Source organism: Poromitra crassiceps (genome assembly GCF_964638095.1).
Source record: "Poromitra crassiceps genome assembly, chromosome: 2".
Lineage (NCBI taxonomy): Eukaryota > Metazoa > Chordata > Actinopteri > Beryciformes > Melamphaidae > Poromitra > Poromitra crassiceps.
Genome location: NC_139624.1, coordinates 79,401,568 through 79,422,562, shown reverse-complemented (window position 1 = coordinate 79,422,562; position 20,995 = coordinate 79,401,568). Strand labels below are relative to the sequence as shown.

Below are 20,995 nucleotides of genomic sequence, written 5' to 3'. Positions count from 1 at the left end.
AGTCACACATTGCTGTGCTTAGTCCCAGATCCTTGAGTTTGCTTACCAGCCTGGAGGGTACTATGGTGTTGAATGCTGAGCTGTAGTCCACGAACAGCATTCTCACATAGGTGTCCTTCCCCTCCAGGTGGGAGAGGGCGGTGTGGAGCACGTGTGCTACTGCATCCGCTGTGCTCCTGTTGGGGCGGTATGCAAATGCGTGTGTGTGTGTGTGTGTGTGTGCGTGCGCGCGGCGTGCGCGCGTCTGATTCTTCCCCCACATATTTCCACTTTATATTCATTAGGACCTTTAGCTATATGTGTGCATCAGTACAGGTGGCATATTTGCACCACATATCAATGTGTGTGTTAATGAGAGGTGAAAAATGAGAACTGACAGGCTGTGTGCAACAACTAGCAGGGTTTCAAGAACATCGCCAACTAACTCAAGAAATCCTGTGGGTATACATACACACCTATACATACACACCTATGCACGCAACCTTGAATGCAGGCTAAATTATATAGTGCATGTTTGTCCTTCACCACGCTTGTTTCCCCCCCCTCCATATATTCACAGAGTATTTTAGTGTAATTCAGAGCCAGAATAGTATCAAGCGTATCACTGCTACTATGTGCTTTCTCTTTGCTCCTCTCTGTCTTTGTACCAACATGAGTGGTAACTAATAGACAGAGCAGTAAACATACCAGCGAAAGTGTGGCCCAGTAGATAACGGGACTACAAAAACGACCTGCAAGCCTGGCTCACGTTTCTAAGGTAAAAGCCTACTGAAGACAGACAACTTCAGAGAATTAAGCTGAACGCTGCTGTCCCATTCAGTTCTATTGGACACCAGCCATGGGTGTGGCTGTGATCCCAGTCTGTTAAAATATGTACCGGTACTTCCTTATTGTGTAATGTTTATTTATGGATATGGAGTAGAGCCTGACCGATATATCGGTCCACCGATATTATCGGCCGATAACCGATATATCGGTATCGGCCGATATGTTGGCCGATATTGCCGATATTTTTTTATTTAGTATTTTTTAAGTTATAGACAGCATGTTGTGTATATTTGATCTTTTTTCTGAACTCAAGATATATTTTATATTTGTTCTATTTGTGCTTTTGTATTTCTAGTTATTCATCATTATTAAATTCCCAGTGAAGTTTACTGTTTCATTGCATTGATGTCATTTTGGACAATAAAGTTTATTGATAAGCTGTAAAATATCCTGCCTACATTACATATCTCAAGTCATAGCTCTGTCAAGTGTTTGAGATTTGAGGGATCATTGCAATTTTTTTAAATATAATGTGTGTTATAAGAATATCGGCTGATATATCGATATCAGACTTTTTTTACTCCCTAATATCAGCATTGGCCTCAAAAATCCAGTATCGGTCGGGCTCTAATATGGAGGAGTTATAGCCTACTTCTTTGAGTATGAAATCTCTCCCTGACTGTTTCTCCAGTAGTAAAGCCAAGGGGATAATCACTAATGCCGTGGAGATATTCTGAGGGGCAGAAGCTGCGTGTTCATGTCGGCACACAGTGCCTTGTGCTTGACTGAATCTACAGTCAGATTTAAAGTTCCTCTGGTCTGAAAATGCCTACTCTCTGTACTGTCTGACTCATTTCCCCCCATGTATGAACTGACTGCTTGTGTCACCAGCCTTGATTGCACTGCAGGGCCAAAGTTTCCTGAGTATTTATGACTCATACTGTAGTTTATCTGAAAAAACAAAATTCCCCTTCAGAGCTTGCAGGCAAGGAAGAGGAATGATCGGCCGGGCTATGAAAACAAACTAAAGAAATTGCGCCTTTTAATCAGAGAGGAGAAAACATTTGGAGTCAGACCTCTCTGCCCCCTGATCAACTCCCCTTGGCCCAGCTGTGTAAAACGCCACTCGTCGGTTTACCTTCCTCCTCGGAAACATTCATCTTGAACTAAATCCACCTGTCAGCGCACCCAAAAAGAGAGACCAAATAGCTGCGCTCTATCAGTAAATACAGAGTCTCTCACACACACCCACTCCGTCTTTCTCCCTCCGCGTGGCCCTGATGGACGTCCAGCAGGTGGCCGCTGGGTAAATGTGGCATTAGCAGCAGTCGGTGGAGCATTGTAGTCAGGGGAACGCCTGCCGTGCCCAGTCTCGCCACACGGCGGACAGATGGGGCAAAGAGAGAGCGAGAGATGACCGTGATTGTGGCTAGGAGGAGAGAGGAGGATTATGATGCGAGGGGTGCTGGGGGTGAGATGGAGGGATGAGAGAGGAGAGGTGAGGTGAGATAAGGCGTAATGGAGGAGGGAGAGGGATCGCCAGTGGTGAGATACAGGCATAAGCCAGAGCCAATGAGTGGCCTGCTTGACCTGCGGGAGACTAGTCTCGCTGGCCAGCCTCCTCTCCCTTCCGTCCGAGGAGTCTGGCGCCGCAGGTCTCCATAGTGGGATTGCGATGGGCGGCGCTTAGCGGCAGTGCCCTTGGAAAATAGTTTCAAACAATCCAACTTGCCGTTTTCAACGTGTAGCAACGAGCTAGCATGTAGGTTCCTGCCGTTAGCTTGCTAGCTAGTTAGCGTTGTTGTTTTCCCTGAGGCGGCAGGGGACTATTTACAGCAACACACAGGGAAGAGGGAGCGGAAGCCACTCTGATTGACATGGTCGGAGCCAATGACAGAGCTTCTTAAGCGGGGTGCGGAAATCCGGCAGCGTCTGAAACCCACGCCTCCAATGGGAGAGCAGAGTAGAGCAGGGGAGGGTTTATCCCAGTTATTGAGACCTGCGGCGCCAGACTCCTCGGACGGAAGGGAGAGGAGGCTGGCCAGCGAGACTAGCGGGAGACAGACTGCTCACTAGCTGTCAAGTCAATGTGTTTTTCCAAATTGATCTTAGTGACAAATCTATTGAACATGGAAAGTTATTAAGGTAAATCAACAACAAATGGGGGGAAGGTTAAGGAAACAAGGCAACAATAAACATGTCGTTCACCTCAAATGATGAAGTCTCCCTCTACTCTGTGTAGAGTAACTCGTTACTTATTACACTACTTTTGCATTACTTTTACCAAAACAACAGCAGCAGCAGAATGACATCGCCGCCCCGGAACCATCCCGAAAAATTATTTCAACCGCCTTGTAAAGTTAGTGTAAACAATCCAAAATTCTAAATGTTATTATTAGGGGTTCAAGCCCTGAAGGGGCTGAAACCCTATTGTTTTTGTGCCGGTTTATTATTATTCTTCTTCTTTTTCATCTGCCCCAACGCAAATTCCCGTGAGTTGGTAAATGGTAGAGACCTGAAATTTGGCCCAATGACAGATATTGGTGGCAGGTAGCTGCTCAAGAAAGATTTTTCGAATCGGCCTGAAGGTGGCGCTATAATCGACGGTTTTACGTTAAAGTCCATAACTTCCACGCCGTTGGTCCGATTTTCAAACTTTTTTTCCCCAGATGTTCAGGTGAACCTGCTCTACAAGTTTGCCATAAGGACCCTCAATGAGAATTTTTGAGATATTTGGAAAAGTTTGGAAAACACATTTTCGAGAACTCCTCCTAGACCGTTTGACCAATTCCTACCAAAATCGCCAGGAAGCCTCTCTGGAGCAAGCTCTACAAACTGCCTTTTTGAAACCTTTGAAATCTACTTTAGTTTTGGAGATATTAATCGTTAAAGTTGTGAGAGGGCGTGGCCTCACAGCTAAATTGTCATAACTTCATGACCGATTAAGGAATCTTCACGAAACTTGCAGGAGGTCTTCGGAGACCATCCTAGACCATGTGTGTCAAATTTTGTGCAATTCGACCAAAAGGGGGCGCCATAAACGCCAGAAATGGGCGTGGCTTGTAAATAAATGAATTGGATGTTACAATTGTGTATTTTTTATATTATTTGGTAGCTGTTGTAGAAAACAAATTTACCACTCGAGGTCGGGGGTTGTGGCCCCATTTACCACTGGTACAGGGTTTATAGCACTCGGCTTCGCCTCGTGCCACAACCCTGTACCAGTGGTAAATGTGGCCGCAACCCCCTTCCTCTCGTGGTAAATTTGTTAATTTTCCTCTCTGCCTCATTGCAAATTCCCGTGAGTTGGTATACTGCAGAGACATGAGATTTGACCCACTGACAGATATGGTTGGTTCCTAGATGCTCGAGAAATATTTTGTGAAACGGCCTGATGGGGGCGCTATAATTAGGGGTTCAAATTTCAAACTTTGAAAGGCCATAACTTCCACGCCGTTTGTCCGATTTTCAAAAAACTTTTTTCCACATGTTCAGGTGATCCTGCTCTTCAAAGTACCCCCCAGTTTCCTCAAGGTCCGCCTGGAAAGTTTTTGAGATATTTGGAAAAGTTTGGAAAACACATTTTTGACATCTCCTCCTAGACCGTTGGACCGATTTGCACCAAAATCGCCAGGAAGCCTCTCTGGAGCAAGCTCTACAAACTGCCTTTTTGAAACCTTTGAAATCTCCTTTCATTTCGGAGATATTAATCGTTAAACTTGTGAGAGGGCGTGGCCTCACAGCTAAATTGTCATAACTTCATGAGCGATTAAGGAATCTTCACGAAACTTGCAGGAGGTCTTCGGAGACCATCCTAGACCACGTGTGTCAAACTTTGTGCAATTCGACCAAAAGGGGGCGCCATAAATGCCATAAATGGGCGTGGCTTAACATAAAAAAGGCTGTAACTCTACACCTGTTTGTCCAATGATCGCGAAACTTGTCAGATATATCAAGGAGGATGTCCTAGTCAGAATCAGAAGCTTTGTCATCTGCGCAAGGCTTGAACCCCGCCCATCGCCGCTTGCGGCTATATTTTTCCTTTGTTATTGTCATCTACTGTATAGTGGTTATTTGCATAAAAACACAGTTTGATTAGGAAATTATTGTATATTTTTGGCCCGTGTGTGGAGAACACACAGGGCCTTACATTCCCGTTTGTCGGGAATGACTTTGCTCGCCTATTTACCTATTTACTGGCCTATTTGGCCGCTGGTCCTGCACCTCTCTGCAGTCCGGTAGGTGGCGGTAATGCACCTCAAAGCTGGTCTTAGGGCTGGTGACTGCGCCCGTTTTACTCGCATATGCGACTAAAAATAGAACAGTGCGAATTGTAAAATGCCTTTTGGGGCATGTGTGCGAGTACAGAATTCGACCTTCAATATATGTATTTTTTTTCAGAGCCTTAAAAAATCTAAATCAGAACTAGAGCTGCAACTATCGATTCTTTTAGTAATCGAGTATTCTACCGAATAATCCATCGATTAATCGAGTAATCGGATAAGAACCCTTTTTTGTGTTTTCAAAGGCTTATCGTAACTATACACCAAAAAATAAGATAAATCTCTTCAAATAAACAACTACATTAGTTTCTTTCTTAGAAAAAACAACATTTTTATTTTTAAATTGCATAGAACTGGCAGTGTCATCTTTTCAACCTGACGTTTGAGTTCTTCCAGTGTACAGCAACCGTTAAATAATATGAATGAATGGCTTACTAGCTAGTTTACATCGTTCATTTACCTTACAGCTGCATGAGGCAACTTCACACATTGCTGCTTCCAAATGGCAGCGGGAGATAACTGAAACGTTTGAACTTTAAGACCCAGAAATCCTGTAATGTGATGTCAGTAAACTGTGCACAAGCACGCTGGTCGCTGTATGATAGCTTCACAACAAAGGAAAATGGAAGAGTACACACATTAGTGGTTTATATTGGAACACTTTCAAACTTGCATGCAAAAAGGGGAAACCACAACCAAGTTAAATTGTAGAAAACTGTATTTATTAACTCAAGGTAATTGCACATATTTACTGCTTTAGTTTTAACATGAACCCAACCAGTGCTTTTTTTTCTTTTTTCTGTCATTATTGAGCGAGGTGACGTAATCTGGGCCTTGCCTTGCTAAGCAGTGCCTAAAAAATAAAATAAATAAAAATAAATGTCTCTACACATACTGGTGTGTATTAAACTAGTGTCTTCTTCAGCTCAAGTCCAAGTCAAGTCCCAAGACTTTGAGGGCTGATTTTTTTATATATAAAATATTGAAAAAAAAAAAAATCCAAGTCCCTCACAACACTCTCTCTCCTTCACTGCCTACTTCCTTTAGCCCTTCACCACTTCACTTCCTCTCTCCTTCACTGCCTACTTCCTTTAACCCTTCACCACTTCACTTCCTCTCCTTCACTGCCTACTTCCTTTAGCCCTTCACCACTTCACTTCCTCTCTCCTTCACTGCCTACTTCCTTTAACCCTTCACCACTTCACTTCCTCTCTCCTTCACTGCCTACTTCCTTTAGCCCTTCACCACTTCACTTCCTCTCTCCTTCACTGCCTACTTCCTTTAACCCTTCACCACTTCACTTCCTCTCTCCTTCACTGCCTACTTCCTTTAGCCCTTCACCACTTCACTTCCTCTCTCCTTCACTGCCTACTTCCTTTAACCCTTCACCACTTCACTTCCTCTCTCCTTCACTGCCTACTTCCTTTAACCCTTCACCACTTCACTTCCTCTCTCCTTCACTGCCTACTTCCTTTAACCCTTCACCACTTCACTTCCTCTCTCCTTCACTGCCTACATAACCTCTTCAATCCACTCTGCAATATGTGCACCCGTGTGTCTCTCTTCAAGGGGCATGGTTGTAAGGCAGTGGGACTCCATTTCCCAATCCTCTCTCAGAAAGTGACACGTCACCCCCATATAGGCCTCTGTCGCTACACTTGTCCAAATGTCAGTAGTGAGTGCCATCATGTTTGGCGTCTTAAGCCTCTCGATCAACTTGCCTTTGACCTCCTCATACTTTTTTCTCCATCTTATTCGTGAAGAAGGTCCTTGAGGGAAGTGTGTAGTTCGGGTTGAAACTCGAAATCATCTTTCTGAATCCTTTATCTTCCACCATGGACAGAGGGCGCATGTCTGTCACAATCATATTCAAAATGCTATTGCTGAACTCAGCTGCTTGTTCACTTGAACATGATGGACCCGTCCTTATAAAGCTGTCCATTGTACGCTGTGATCCGCTGAAAAAGAGGTGAAATAATAATTAATATTGATATTTATTAGGTAAGTTCATAACAAAACTGGAGAATGCGCATTTACACACCCTAGACCTGTTGCCTATTATTGACACAAATATCAGAATAGCAAGATAACAGGTCAGGTGGTGTAATAATTGGAGCCTAAAATGCACCAATTAAATAGTTGTTTGCAATCATCATGAGAAGAGTCGACCGGTCTAGGGTGTGTAAATGTACATTCTCCACATACACACTCTTTCTCTCTCACACACACACACTCACTCTCTCTCTCTCACACACCAACAGGCTAGTGTGATCACACACACACACACACACACACACACACACACACACACACACACACACACACACACACACACACAACGCTGTTAAATTAGCCGCTAACGTTAGGTTAACGTTAGGTTGAGCTTTGTATTTCTCACAGAAAACGGCAAGCCACATCAAAAAAATGCAGCGTGAATGCAGTTACTAATAGTCATATTGGCAACGTGGCAAGCCAGCAGCACAACTACTACTAGTCTTAATATCAAGTAGCAATCATTAGCATACATTTACATTAGCGTTGTGTATAGTTAACGTTACGTTACCTTGCTCCGCTCGACGTAGATGCGCTGGTGGATGCGTAGACTGGATGTTTACGGTTCAGGTGCTGAAGCATTGACTGTTGTGATATGCAAGGATCGTCTTACAGTACTTGCACACCACTGAGTTCGTGTCCTTTTTCAGCGTGAAATGATCCCACACTTTAGACAGTTTCGGTCGCTTTTTCGGCCCTGGTTCTTCCCTTCCCGGCTCCTCCTGTCTGCTTTCTCCGTCGCCTCGTTCCATTTTGCGGGGTCCGCTCGCTAGTCGCTATAGCTGCTCTCTGGTCTGTCTGTGTCCTCACGTGTTTACACAGGAAGAGCGCTGTGCCACACCAGTAAGCGTCCGTGAGAAACAGTCTCTCTAAATGCCGTGTCGAGGCGAATCATTTTGGCCTCGATCAATTTAATTATTCGAGTTATTCGAGGTACTCGAGGAATCGCGACAGCTCTAATCAGAACGGCATTAAGGTTGAGAGCCTGTGTCCCAGTTCACTTGAAGGCAACACAGCGTTGCCTTGAACCAATGGTGACTGGTGAAAAAAAGCATGTGATATCTCGTCAGCGGAAAAACAAGCAGCTTGCAGCTTCCTCCCAGTGCTCCACAGAAAAAATGTCTAACCGTCCTCATACGTCCAAAATGTGGGAGCATTTCACGCACAATAATGTGAAGTGCAAAATCTGCTAAATAAGCTGAACTCGCTTATCATGGCAGAACGAGTATGATGCATGAGCATCTCAAAAGGAAGCACGTTGTGGCGAATGCAGATGAAGGCTAATTAGCTTGTTAGCTCACAGGCAACCGCAACATTAAGTTTGAGCTGCTAACGTTAGCTATTGGCTAACGATATTAACGTTAAAAGCCTGCTGTAACGTTGTCATCATAGCAACGTTAAGCTCATGTGTTGCTGACGGGAATACTGGAAACCTCATTTTACTCCGCAGTTTGCACTCTACTTACGACATTTAAAAATGTGTTTGATGCCTGAGAAGACATTGATATTTTGGTTGCATACATAGTGAATAGTTTTTGGTTCCATTTCCATTCCACGTAGTAGTGCCCTAATTTTATTTTGCATTATTCATTCAATGGATAGTACATATTTCATTGCACTATATGTTTTCAATTTCAATGTGTACTATTTTGCAGTTTTGCAATTTGCACTATATTACATTTATTACATGCAAGTACATTGATGCCAGAAATAAATATTCTGCTACATGCTCTAAACTTTAAAGTTCATGAAAATATTAATTCTGAGTGAATTATCATCATTGTCTTTATTTGTATTTGGCACATGCTTAAAACAACTTGAAGCTAAATTTAGAAGCTGATGATAGCTAAATCAGAGCGATTGAGTAATTGTGCAATATGGTGACTAGTCAACTATCAAAATAATCGTTTGTGGCAGCCCTAATTTAAAGAGAGAGAGAGTAGTCATAGTGCCCACCCAGTGCCCACGGAAGTCCACAATGCTTGCGAGCCTGTGAGGTAATAACGTAGGCTACTAGCCTACTTTTTTATGAAAGACTTGGATGCGCAACACCAAACTTTTCAGCAGCAAGCTCCTGAAATGGACCAAGTGATGCTCGTAAGAATAGTGCTGCTCTGTTTATTCTCAACAGAAAAACTCCGCGGCTCCGCCTACCTGCATCTAGCTCTCTCTCTCCCCCCATCCCTCACGTGTCGGGGAGGGCGAGCTACGGCTGCATGTAAATGGGAATATTAGTGGATTATTAATTTAGTCGGAATATTGTCATTTTCCGAATATGGGCAAAAAGCGGAACAATCTGTTACACTAGCAAATCCTCTCCCTCTTCCCACTCAAATTAGCAGCACACGGGCCTATGCCAGGTTTCGACCTGGCCTTGTTTTTAAATATGTGCTTTGATTTAATAAAATGTAACTCAATTTGTAACTTGAGTTACTTGACAAAGTAACTGGTATAATATTACTGAAATCCTATAAGTAATAAGTTATATTACTGAGTTACTGCTAAAAGTAATATATTACATGTAATATGTTACTTTTGTAATGAGTTACCACCAACACTGATCAGTACAGTATATGGCACCTTGTTCTGAGTTGTAATTGTAGTTCGCCCTTGAACGCTGAGTGTAATTCTGAACGCTGGAATGCAGTGATGATGAGATGCATCATTTCCCGACGTTTTCCAGAAGTCAATCAATGGTGTCTGAGGTGTGAGTGACACACGAGCGGACAAAGAGTGTAGTGGTTTGTAAAGCTGCTTTGTCTTGGTGTGGCTCAGAGTGTAGTGGTTTGTAAAGCTGCTTTGTTTGTCTGTGTTTGTGTCATCTATGTTTCACTGATCAGAGCAAGGGAAATTCAGCATTCAGCATGTTCGCATTGTTAGCTATTTGTATTTGTATTTGTATTTATTTAGCACATATTAAAATAATCGGCATACAAAGACACCATCAAATGCAATTTAAATAAAAGAAAACATGCAAGGAGATTCCAAAAAGCCCTCAAGGGGCTTGACAAAGCGGCATCCCCCAAAATATCTTAAAGGCACAAAAAAGAATAGCATAAAAAACATAAATCAGAACACACACACACACACACACACACACACACACACACACACACACACACACACACACACACACACACACACACACACACACACACACAAGGACATCAGAGTACAGAGATTAGAACAAACAAAATAAGTAAAAAATGTTAACAAAAAAACAGAACAAAAAAAGACAGAAATGCAAGTGGCAAATAATGTTGGGCTATATATATAGCAACATATTTTTTGTATATTTTTTAAATGACTGAGGAGAGAGTTCAACAAGGTGGGTGGGGAGTGAATTCCATATCTTGGAACCTCTATAGGTTATGTTAAATTGAGATGAGGTGGTACGCGATTGAGGGGGGCGGAGCTGAAGTGCTTTTCGGGTTGGGTCATTGTGAAATTGATTGTTAGGAGTAAAGAAATTGTGAAAAAAAGAGGGAAGTATTTTGTTCAAAGAATCATATACAAATTGAATGACTTGAAGGGTGTTAATCTGAAAAATATTTACAATGCCAAGTTTACGAAACAGAGGTAAAGAGTGACTTCTTGGATCTGAGAAGGTAACGATTCTCACTGCTCGTTTTTGCAACCGAAAAATCCGTTGTAGTTTTGTTTGATGAGTGCTAGCCCAAGCAATGTTACAATAACTGATGAAGGGGTAAATCATAGAATAATAAAGGTTGAGACAAACTTTTGTGTTGATGAGATAGCGGATTTTTCCAATTATACCAATGTTCTTTGCAATTTTGGATGATATTAATGAAATATGAGGTTTCCAAGATAGGTTTTCATCAATAAGTATACCAAGAAAACGAGTCGATTTGACATTAGCTATTGCAATATGGTCAATAAGAACCATTATATTCTCAGTGTGCTTCTTATAATTGGGACCAAACAAAATGAAATTAGTTTTCTTAATGTTCAGTGACAGTTTGTTGATTTTAAACCATTTTGACATTTTTTCCAATTCCTTGTTAACACGTTGAGTGCCAATGACGAGATATCTTGGCTTACAGAATCCAACCGTTGAGTGCCAAAGACGAGATATCTCGGCTTAAATTTTTTTTTTTTTTTTTTGACAGTGGGACATCGATCAACCCCTTTTACGTCTCCTATACCAATATTGGAGGAAGAGAATGTGTATAATCTATTTTACCGACCAGCTAAGTGGCGACAGTGCTCTCCCGACAGAGAGAAAGCCAACCAAAAACAGCCGCGGGAGCAAGCCATTCTCAAGGAAATGGCTTGGCGATTTTACAGTCATCAGTCACCAGACTCGCCCGAGAGCGGCCGCGCCAGCAGCAGCACACCGAGAGCGGAGAGCGGTGCTGGCGTGGGGGATTGCAAATTTGCATAATAGATTATGGGTGAAACACACTTTGAAACACCCGCAGAAAGGCCAGAATCGCACGCATTCCGAAAACCCAGAAACGAACGAGCCTCATTCTCATACTGTAGGCGAAAACGCTTTCACGCTGCTGCACACCGGCGCACAACGGTGGGGGGTTCCAAAAATAGACTGGGTGGGCAGCATAAAGCCTAGAATCGCACAAAGCTTCATCAAAGCTCTCAACCGAAAATCCAAGAAACGATTGAGTCCCATCCACAGTCCACACTCGCCACACTCGCCGACGAGGGGCCGCCAGAGAGGGAGGCTGCTCACTGCTCAGACAGGCAGGAGAAACTGGCTTGTGACAAACGCCACCAGACACGCCCACGGAGGGAGGAGTTTAAAGGAGAGGGTGTTCAGAACTATATTGTTCAGATGTCTGATCTCTCACTGATGCCAAAAATAAATGGTTAAAGTGACTGTTCTGCCTGTTTGATTGAATTTCACAAAACTGCGATTATCTCAGCTTCCTGTCTCAGACGCTCAAACCATGCTGTACTCAACGGCTAATATCTACATAACTACTAACTCTACAAACTAACTCTTTTAGACAGAGAAAGCACACATTCTATTAGTACTTTTGTGAACTTCGTGTTCACAAAGTCCAAGCAGAAAATTATCCTCGGCTCTTGTAAAATGAGCCAGAATCCTCAAAAAACGGCTTGGCAGAAGCTACCTACAGTAAAAAAAAAATGGCTGGCAGTGAATGTGTTAACAACCTTCACAACCACATCAAGCTCTGAGTGAGTAGGTAGCTACAATGCTAACTGAACATGGGTTGCTAATGATGTATCATTAATGAGGAAAATTAATATTAATGACGTTCTCTAGTCTATGAACGTATTTTAAGCTTCATTTTTCGTCAGTCACATTGTGGGATAGCAAAGGACCCCTAAGGATGAATTTCCCCATGGGGATAAATAAAGGATAACTTAACTTAACTTAACCCAAGGCAGTGGTAAACAATAGCCATGCGCTAAACGTTGATGGGATATGCCTCCTTTCTTGATCCATATATGGTCAATGATGTCACCAGAACCTCAAACAGGAGTTTTCCTGAAGACTCATCTGGCTCTCAATCATGCCCCATACTTTTTATTATTATCATTAAACAGGTGAGTTATATAAAAAGTCACCCCCCCATACAGTTGCCATGAACTGTGAAATTGGAAACCAAAACTGTTTTTTAAACCAGGCTGTAAACTTTAAACTGTGAATGGGGACAGACAGGCAGCATCAAGTGGCCATTCGAGGAACTGCCGTTGTCAGTACTTTCTGCCCCCTCAGTCTTCTGTCACCACTGATAGAACTACTTGTGCCCTCTGTGCGTGGAAGAGTCTCAGCCCATGACGCCCCTGCCTCCATAATAGGCTTGTATTGACACATTTGACAGTGCAGGTAACAACCCTCGGTGCTTGTAGAGTGGATGCATGGTTTGTGAACTGAACGCTGTTACCTGCTCACACATTGTAAAACACTCGGTATTGGCGCGTCAGCAAAAATGTGTAAAATGTAAATGTAAGTTAATTATAGGCCTACTGCTCAATAGCTTCACCTTCTCTAATATATTTCAGTGGTAATTAGGCAGAGAGGTAGGCTATGCTCCAAAGGCTCCGAAAAAGGGCCGTGGTGTACTGTGTGTACGCTTGACTAAATCACTGCACACACACACCTAGGAAGTGTAGTAACTTGTGCCGTAGGTGGGCAGCCATCCACCGGTGAATGCTGACAGCTCTTGGTGGAAAGTTGGGGGGAAAGAGAGAGAGAAGGGGAGGAGGGAAGACGGGCATCAGTTTCCAAGGCAACCACCACCTCGCCCACGGCAACAAACTTCCTGCTCTGTTGAAGCAGAGAGAGATGGGTGGGGGTCTGGGGGAGTGTCGGTGGTGGTGGTGGTGGGGTAGGGGAGGTGTGGCTTTGGCATCCCGCTGAAGACAGGCCGGATAAATATACAAGTTTGTATCTAGATATGGATTTATGCAAAGGTTATTTCACTCTTTATTTAAGATATCACTTCAAATGTGCAATGTGTGTGTCTCTCTCCCCCCACTCGTTTCCTCTAACTCCTCACAACACTGGTCTGGTCTGGACCAGGACAGGATGCCTTGCAGGTCTCTACTGCCCCCTGCAGGCTTCTTCTGTCCCTGCCTGTACGCCGCCACCCTCCCACTCCCAACATTGAACCGAACCACAGCACCAGTCCCCCCCCCCCCTGTCTATCTCTCTACATCTCCATTCTTCCATCCCTTCGAGGACAGCAGGCTATCACTGTAAATATAGACCTGCTCCCATATTGAGCACAGACAGACAGCACAGTCTTTACAGTCTTTAAGCAGTCTGTCAAAAACACATCATCTGTGTCAATAGCATCGTCTTATGTGCGGTGCATCTGTGGCATCACTCTCTCCTAGATTAGACTATTGGCACCCGACGCAGGGCAATTTCGCTAATCCGTGATTAAGAAGTGAAAACGGATTGTCTCTCGCCCGTCATTCTGTTTATCAGCCCTGACTTAGACCTGTCATTCCTGTCTTTCTGTCTATATGTCTATGTGTTAATATTGCTCTGTCAGCCCAGGAGAGCAGCCCACACTCCTGTCTTGCTTTTCTGTCACACTCATTTTTCAAGGAGTCCAATGCTGCTGGAGTAGATGGCTATCCATGTGCCAGGCTTAGCCCTCACTGTCTGTCTGTGTGTCTGTGTGTCTGTCTAGACATGGTCTTATCTGTCTGCCTGTCTGCCTTCTGCTCTTTCCCTCCACTAACGCTGGGCAAAGATTCAATAAAGACTCGCGGAACAACATGCCCAGCTCCACGCTAGCTAGCATGCTTCAAATGCAGCGCTCTGCCTGCCACGAAACATTTCCCTGCCTCTCCTCCTTTACTTCTCCGCCCTTTTCCAGTCCGTCTTCAGCATTTCAGCATTTGTTACAATGCAGATAGACAGACAATAGAATGGAGATTATGTGACAACAACCCAGCATGAGGCAGTTAACAGCACACAATAATAAATATCTCAGTGTGTGGATAGATATGCGACTTGAGTATGCCTGTTCAGACCAACCCCAGGGTGTCTCACCCACCCAGTGTTGCCAACATGGTGACTTCGGCAATAACTTGGTACGGCTGATGCCGGTTTGCTACTTGCTTGTCATCTAGAGAGGTCTGATGGTATACAGCACTTCCCACACAGCTGCGAGCGAAGCCTGTAGGTTATTTGTTAGGGCTGCAACTAATAGTATTATAATAGTATTTTCATTATCGATTAATCTGTCGATTATTTTCTCGATTAATCGATTGGTTGTTTGGTCTATAAAATGTCAGAAAAGGGTGAAAAATGTCATTCAGCGTTTCCCAAAGCTGAAGATGACTTCCTCAAAATGTCTTGTTTTGTCCACAACCCAAAGATAATCACTTTACTCTCATAGCGGAGTAAAGACCAAGAAAATATTCACTTTTAAGAAGCTGGAATCAGAGAATTTTGACTTTTTTCTTAAAAAGTTACTCAAAACGAATAATCCATTATCAAAATAGTTTGTCGATTAATTTTCTGTCGATCGACTAATGGATTAATCGTTGCAGCTCTATTGTTTATATTGATATGCAAATTAGCATATGACATCATGTTCGCGTGACTTTGTGAGCAGCCAATAGCTACTTTCCTTGGAAACGAGTTGACAACACTGTGGCCAGTGCTGCTACCTGATACTATGGCAGCTGTGCTTAAGATGGACGATGGTGCAGTTCAGTTGATACAATGCCCTAATAGCTATGCATGTAAAACACAACTGAAGCCTAAAGACATAAAGTTATTAGAAAGTTATTTTTCTCCGCCGAGCAGCACTTGTGATATTATGCAGAGAAAGTTTCTGCGTGTTTGACAGTTTCTCAGAAAAGCAGCTCATTAGAGTGTTTATCATTCACATTGCTGCTAGCTGAAAGCTAATGAGCTAGCTCACAGCAAACTGGTATGCCAGCATGTTCTCTTTTCATTTAGCTGTAGTGTGTCAAAAGAAGCTACATCTGCAATGCTGCATGGCACAGAGGCAGCTGTGCTTCAGAAGAAAGTTTAGACAGCTTCTCTTATGCAAACGTGGGTAAAAAAACATAGAGACCTAGGAAGAGACTCTTCAGTTAGCACACCAGCAGTTTGCTTTTTCTTTTCTTTTCTCTTCACCAGGCACTTAATTACAGACAATACAGAGAGTTTGTCCTTCAAAACAGCCTGTTAGAATTTTTAGCATTCCACTATAATACTAATAAGTGTAAGCTAGCACCCATCTCACAACTAATGGTGCCTATTATTTTGAATGAGGAACACTAGCAAATATCCTAATATGCCATTTTTCAGTTAATTAAAGTGCTAATACAGAATGCCTTTTCCTGCCATTTTGTCAAGAGGCTGGTGAAGGACAGTCAATGAGATTATTCAGGTGTTCATTGTAACAGAAATGTGACTATAGTCATATTAAAAAATGTGGCACAAGGCCATTCAGGGCCACGGTGTTGATTGCAAAGATGGAGGTTAGCCATATGTATGTACTGTATAAGGAATCCATCACTTTTAATCGAGCATGATGGAAAAAGATATACCGTACATAAAAAGTGAAAAAGCAGATGTTTCAGCTGTTGTGTACAGTAGTAATCCTAAGGTGCTGAGGATTTGACTGCAGAGGTCAGGTGGCAGCTTTCCAGTAGATCAACTTCAGATGAAACTTCTCAACATACTCGGGTAAACTACACCTTGGACATGTTTTCCACTGTGGCTACTGGCTGATGTCTTTGAGTGGAGTTTTGAAGGTGGCCGCCACAACTCTACTGTTTTGCCCACCGGGATGGCGCTGCTGCAAAATGAGATGCGGCTCGTTTGTCATGTGAAGGTCGATACTTACCTCAGGTTCCACCTGCTCCTCCTCCTCCTCCTCCTCCTCCTCCTCCGCTTCTCTGGCTTTCTCTCAATCCCTCTCGTCCCAACTCCCTTCTCTTTGTATGAGTGAGTGCTCTCCTCCCTCTCTCCTCTCTTCTCACAGTATGATTATAGGTATGGCTCTCTCACTCCTCTCCTCCTCTCACAGTATGATTATAGGTATAGCGTTCTCCTGCCCTCCCTACCAGGACCTTCTCATCTCCCCATGACACTCCTCCTCCTACCTTCTGCCTTTCCCCGTCTTTCCTCCTCTCTTCTCCTTATCCACACTTCTTTCACATCTCCTCCTTTTCCCCCTTTCCATACCTCTCACTCTGCTTTTCTCTCAATATATCAATATTACATGGATATTGTGATGCAAGTACTGCAGTACACTACATATCATCTTTGATTTTGAATGTCGAAGCCTGCATTACAGTAAAGCGATGTCATATTCTGAACTTACCAGACTGTTCTAGCTGTTCTATTATTTGCCTTTACCCACTTACATGTAGTCATTATATCCACATTACTGTTGATTATTATAAATAAAAAAATTACAGTATGCGAACAAGACAAACAAGCTCAGACACAGGAAAATTAAAGAAAGAAAGAGAAAAAACAAAACAAAAACAAGAAAAACATACATCATGGACATTCAACATTATAACATGGTGCTACCAGCTGCATAAGGTGCTTATGTGTTTGTAAGACATAATGTACATGGGATCCCACACAAGGAGTCCATGAGATACCAGCCAGGCGAACCATCCCTCACCTCTAACCTCAGTCACTTGTCGTTCTTAACCTCGTCAAAGTCGGCCAGAAACGGGTCCCAGATAGTTGAGAACCTTTGAAGCGAGTCGGTTCTCAGGGACCTGAGTCTCTCCATCTGTATAACAGAGATCATGTCCATCAGCCACACCTGAAAAGAAGGTGAAGAGGAGGACTTCCATTCCTTCAGAATGAGTCTTTTGGTGACAGTTGTCCCCTGTGTCAGAGATTGTTGCACAGCTGTAGGGAAATTCAGAGAGGACTCAGAGCAGCTGAAAATGGCGAGTTCTGCCCCCGGCTGCAGGGTTATTTTGTAGGCCTTAGAGCAGTGGTCCCCAACCACCGGGCCGCGGCCTGGTACCGGGCCGCAACGCAGTTGGTACCGGGCAGAGAGCCCGGTACCAACTTACAAACATAGGCTATAATATTATAGGCTGTGTGTGGTAGTTGAAACATAGTTTCAAGTTGATGTTTATTTATGTTTGTAGTTGAAACAAAAACACATACAGTACAACACAAAAGGCTGTTATTTACCCTTTGTCGCCACCTGGTGAGTAAATATATATGTAACTAAAACCATTAAAATTGACAACCGGTCCGTGACTTTTTTTTCCATGTATCTACCGGTCCTTGGCACAAAAAAGGTTTGGAACCCCTGCCTTATGGCCCATTTCCACCGCAGGTCCCGCTCCGCTCCGCTCGACTTGATAAATGGTCTCATTCCACCGGTAAAAACTGTCCCAGCCCGGGTTGTATTGTATTGGCGTCGAGTCGTGCTACTTTTCGTACCTGCCTCGTCGGGGTTCTATTCTGTGAACCCGGTACCATACGGTGACGTGAAAACATTGTTGACGACTGATTGGTCAGGCAGAATCGTGTTTACTCTGTCTATCTACTGACTGTCAATGCAATGCTGCATACCAGTTTAGTGGGCTTACCTTCTCTTCTGTTATGTATATTTCCATCAGTCTTTTGTGTTGCTGCCTTCGCCTCTGGTGAAATAAAATCGCGGCGGTGATTTCAATTGTCTGAGAGAGAAAAAAGTCTGCTGCTCAGGCAGCTAGTTGAGTGCAGCGCTCCGCTAGGCCGCAGGCGGGTGTTTGGTGAAGCCGCGGTCTTGCCTGGTCAGAGGCCGCCGGGGTACAGGCTTCACTCTGTTGCGCCTCTCCCGTCCGCGCGCAGCGCATGCCTGTGAGTTTGACTAACTACAAAGTGATATCCATTCTCCTGGCCGATTGTCACATTTGCCCATGTACAAGGTCATTTAGAGGCACCAGTATTTTATAAACAGTTTAAAAGTTCTGTGGATGGATTTAATTGTAACGTTATGTTATAGCCTACTTCGGCTATTAGGCGGAGGACAGATATGCGGTCGCTATGACGACCAGCTGTGGGCGGGGGTGGGCGGGGGCAGATGATCGGCGGTCGAAGCAGAACATCCATCGGGCCGAAACGAGTAGAGCCGACTGGTGACGAGCTGTGCAGGGCAGTAAAATGTGGTGGAGTACCAATCAAATACTTTGGCCCAAAATCCCGTTAATGAAGGGCAGAACCAGAAGGCATGAGATAGAGTGCCCTCTGACACCTGACCAGACAGAAGGGAAGATCCTGTGTAGTTTATGCTTGGAGTAGTGAAGACGGTGAGCGACTTTAAATTGAATCAGCTGGTGATTATTTATCAGAAATCTCAATGTGTAAATATGTTTCAAAGCAGCAATAGTAAGGGAAGGAAACCCTGTCTATCCAGATTTTATTTTGATTTCACATTTTCACAGTTTTGTTTTCATAAAAGTGCTTGGCCATGTGGCTTTGACTTACAACTGAACAGTTGGCCCACTTGGCACTTCATAGAAAACACATATATATTGTCTATCGCCATTCGCCACCGTCAAATACAGAGATAGGATTTTTGGTCCTCCTATTCTACCTCCAGCTCCCCCCCCCTCTCCTCTCCTCATCCTGAAGCTGTGAGCCCCACTGTTTGGTCAGGATGAATGGGAGCTATTTAAGCTGCTGGCAGGTCCATCCGGTGTACTGTGTGTGTGTGTTGGCAGGTCCATCCGGTGGTGTGTGTGTGTGTGTGTGTGTGTGTGTGTGTGTGTGTGTGTGTGTGTGTGTGTGTGTGTGCGTGCGTGCGTGTTGCCAGAGAGAGTAAGACTGTATGTAGTGTGTGTTCAGACAGCTTGGGATGTTGGCATTTTTAACAGTGTCCCTTTAGAGTTTTTGACTTGGCCATATCTAAACTTTTCCTTTGGCCCACACACAGCGCGATTAGCTTATTGTGATTACACACAAAAATGCATGTGTGCACTGAGCACGAATACACAAGCACGAAACATATGGCACACACACCCCCCGCTTGCCATATTGTATATTGCTAGAACCTTACCAACAAATCCTTTTAATTGATCCTTGTCTGTCTGTCTGTCTGTCTGTCTGACTGTCTGTCACTCTCTCTCTCTCTCTCTCTCAATTTACAGTCCACCAAAGCCCACCGTGATTGTGTCTGGAGTGGTCACAAAGGTAAGGCACGCACGCACGCACACATGCACACACACACACACACACACACACACACACACACACACACACACACACACACACACACACACACACACACACACACTACCAACAGTAGTGTTGAAATGTGTGTAAGGTGGTATCTGGGACATGAGCTCTATAGGGAAAACTGATTAAAAAAGGAGAAATAGTAGAGGAAAAGAATAGATCAGTGTCTCTACACGTACACAGCGACTGATTTCATTTTGTATTATTATGATTTTATTATTATTATTATATTATTATTTCAAAGTTGGCTGCACAAAGGAGACAACATCTCAGAAATATTGGGTGCTGCTGATGTTAGCTTTTTAGCTCGTGCTGTAATCACGGTAGACTAACACGGTTTTAATGAGAGTTAAAATATGAAACGGTAATCAACCGTCACGGTTTATCATTAAACCGGTAATCGTTTCATCCCCAATCACAACTATGCAACATAATTCTTGGCCTGTCAGCACTTTATGACTACAGTGACTTGTTGAATGGTCATGAAGTTGTATGTGTGGACAGAACATAAGGGTATGTATGTCAACAACTCAGACTTATATCTTGCTATTGGTTTTTCTAACTTAACTATCCACACACACACACACACACACACACACACACACACACACACACACACACACACACACACACACACACACACACACACACACACACACACTGACAAACAGCCTACTTCTATCAAATGAGGAGAAGCTAGAAAGGACAAAAGACTGAAAGCAAGAAAAGCAGAAGTCCAGAGCATACAGGCGGTGTCTTTTGCTCTGTGCACGTGTGTGTGTGTGTGTGTGTGTGTGTGTGTGTGTGTGTGTGTGTGTGTGTATGTGTGTGTGAGTGTGTCCGTTGGTGTTTTTGTAGCAATTCCAGTAGTTTTCAACCGTTTCACCAGCCTTGACCTTTTGAAAAGTGAAAAGTAGGTCAAAGTATGTGAAAAGCCATGTTTGTTTTATTCTGTTTGACTGTGTGTGTGTGTGTGTGGGGGAGGGGGGGGTGTGACGTGTGTTTAAAGTGTCCTTGAGTGGGTCACCCCACTCCTCTGAGCTCTGTGTGTGGAGCCAAGCAGATAGTTTGAGGGAGATTGGGGCGATATTAGGCAGATCCTCCTCCTGCCTCCTGCAGTCATGCAGTTCATTTGTTACATTCCCTCCCAGAGCTCCACGTCAGTACACTGAGCAGGAGAGAGAGAGCAACATGTCAGTACACTGAG

General features: G+C 43.7%; 1 protein-coding gene across 1 annotated transcript in view; it reads left to right on the top strand.

Annotated features, from left to right (window-relative positions):
- The window catches only part of dap (death-associated protein), a 39,983-nt gene that overhangs the window by 8,465 nt on the left and 10,523 nt on the right, over window positions 1–20,995 (top strand). The window contains exon 3 of the mRNA XM_083656110.1: window positions 19,701–19,743. Within this exon, the coding sequence (XP_083512236.1) occupies window positions 19,701–19,743 (43 nt within the window). The remainder of the gene's footprint in view (window positions 1–19,700; window positions 19,744–20,995) is intronic.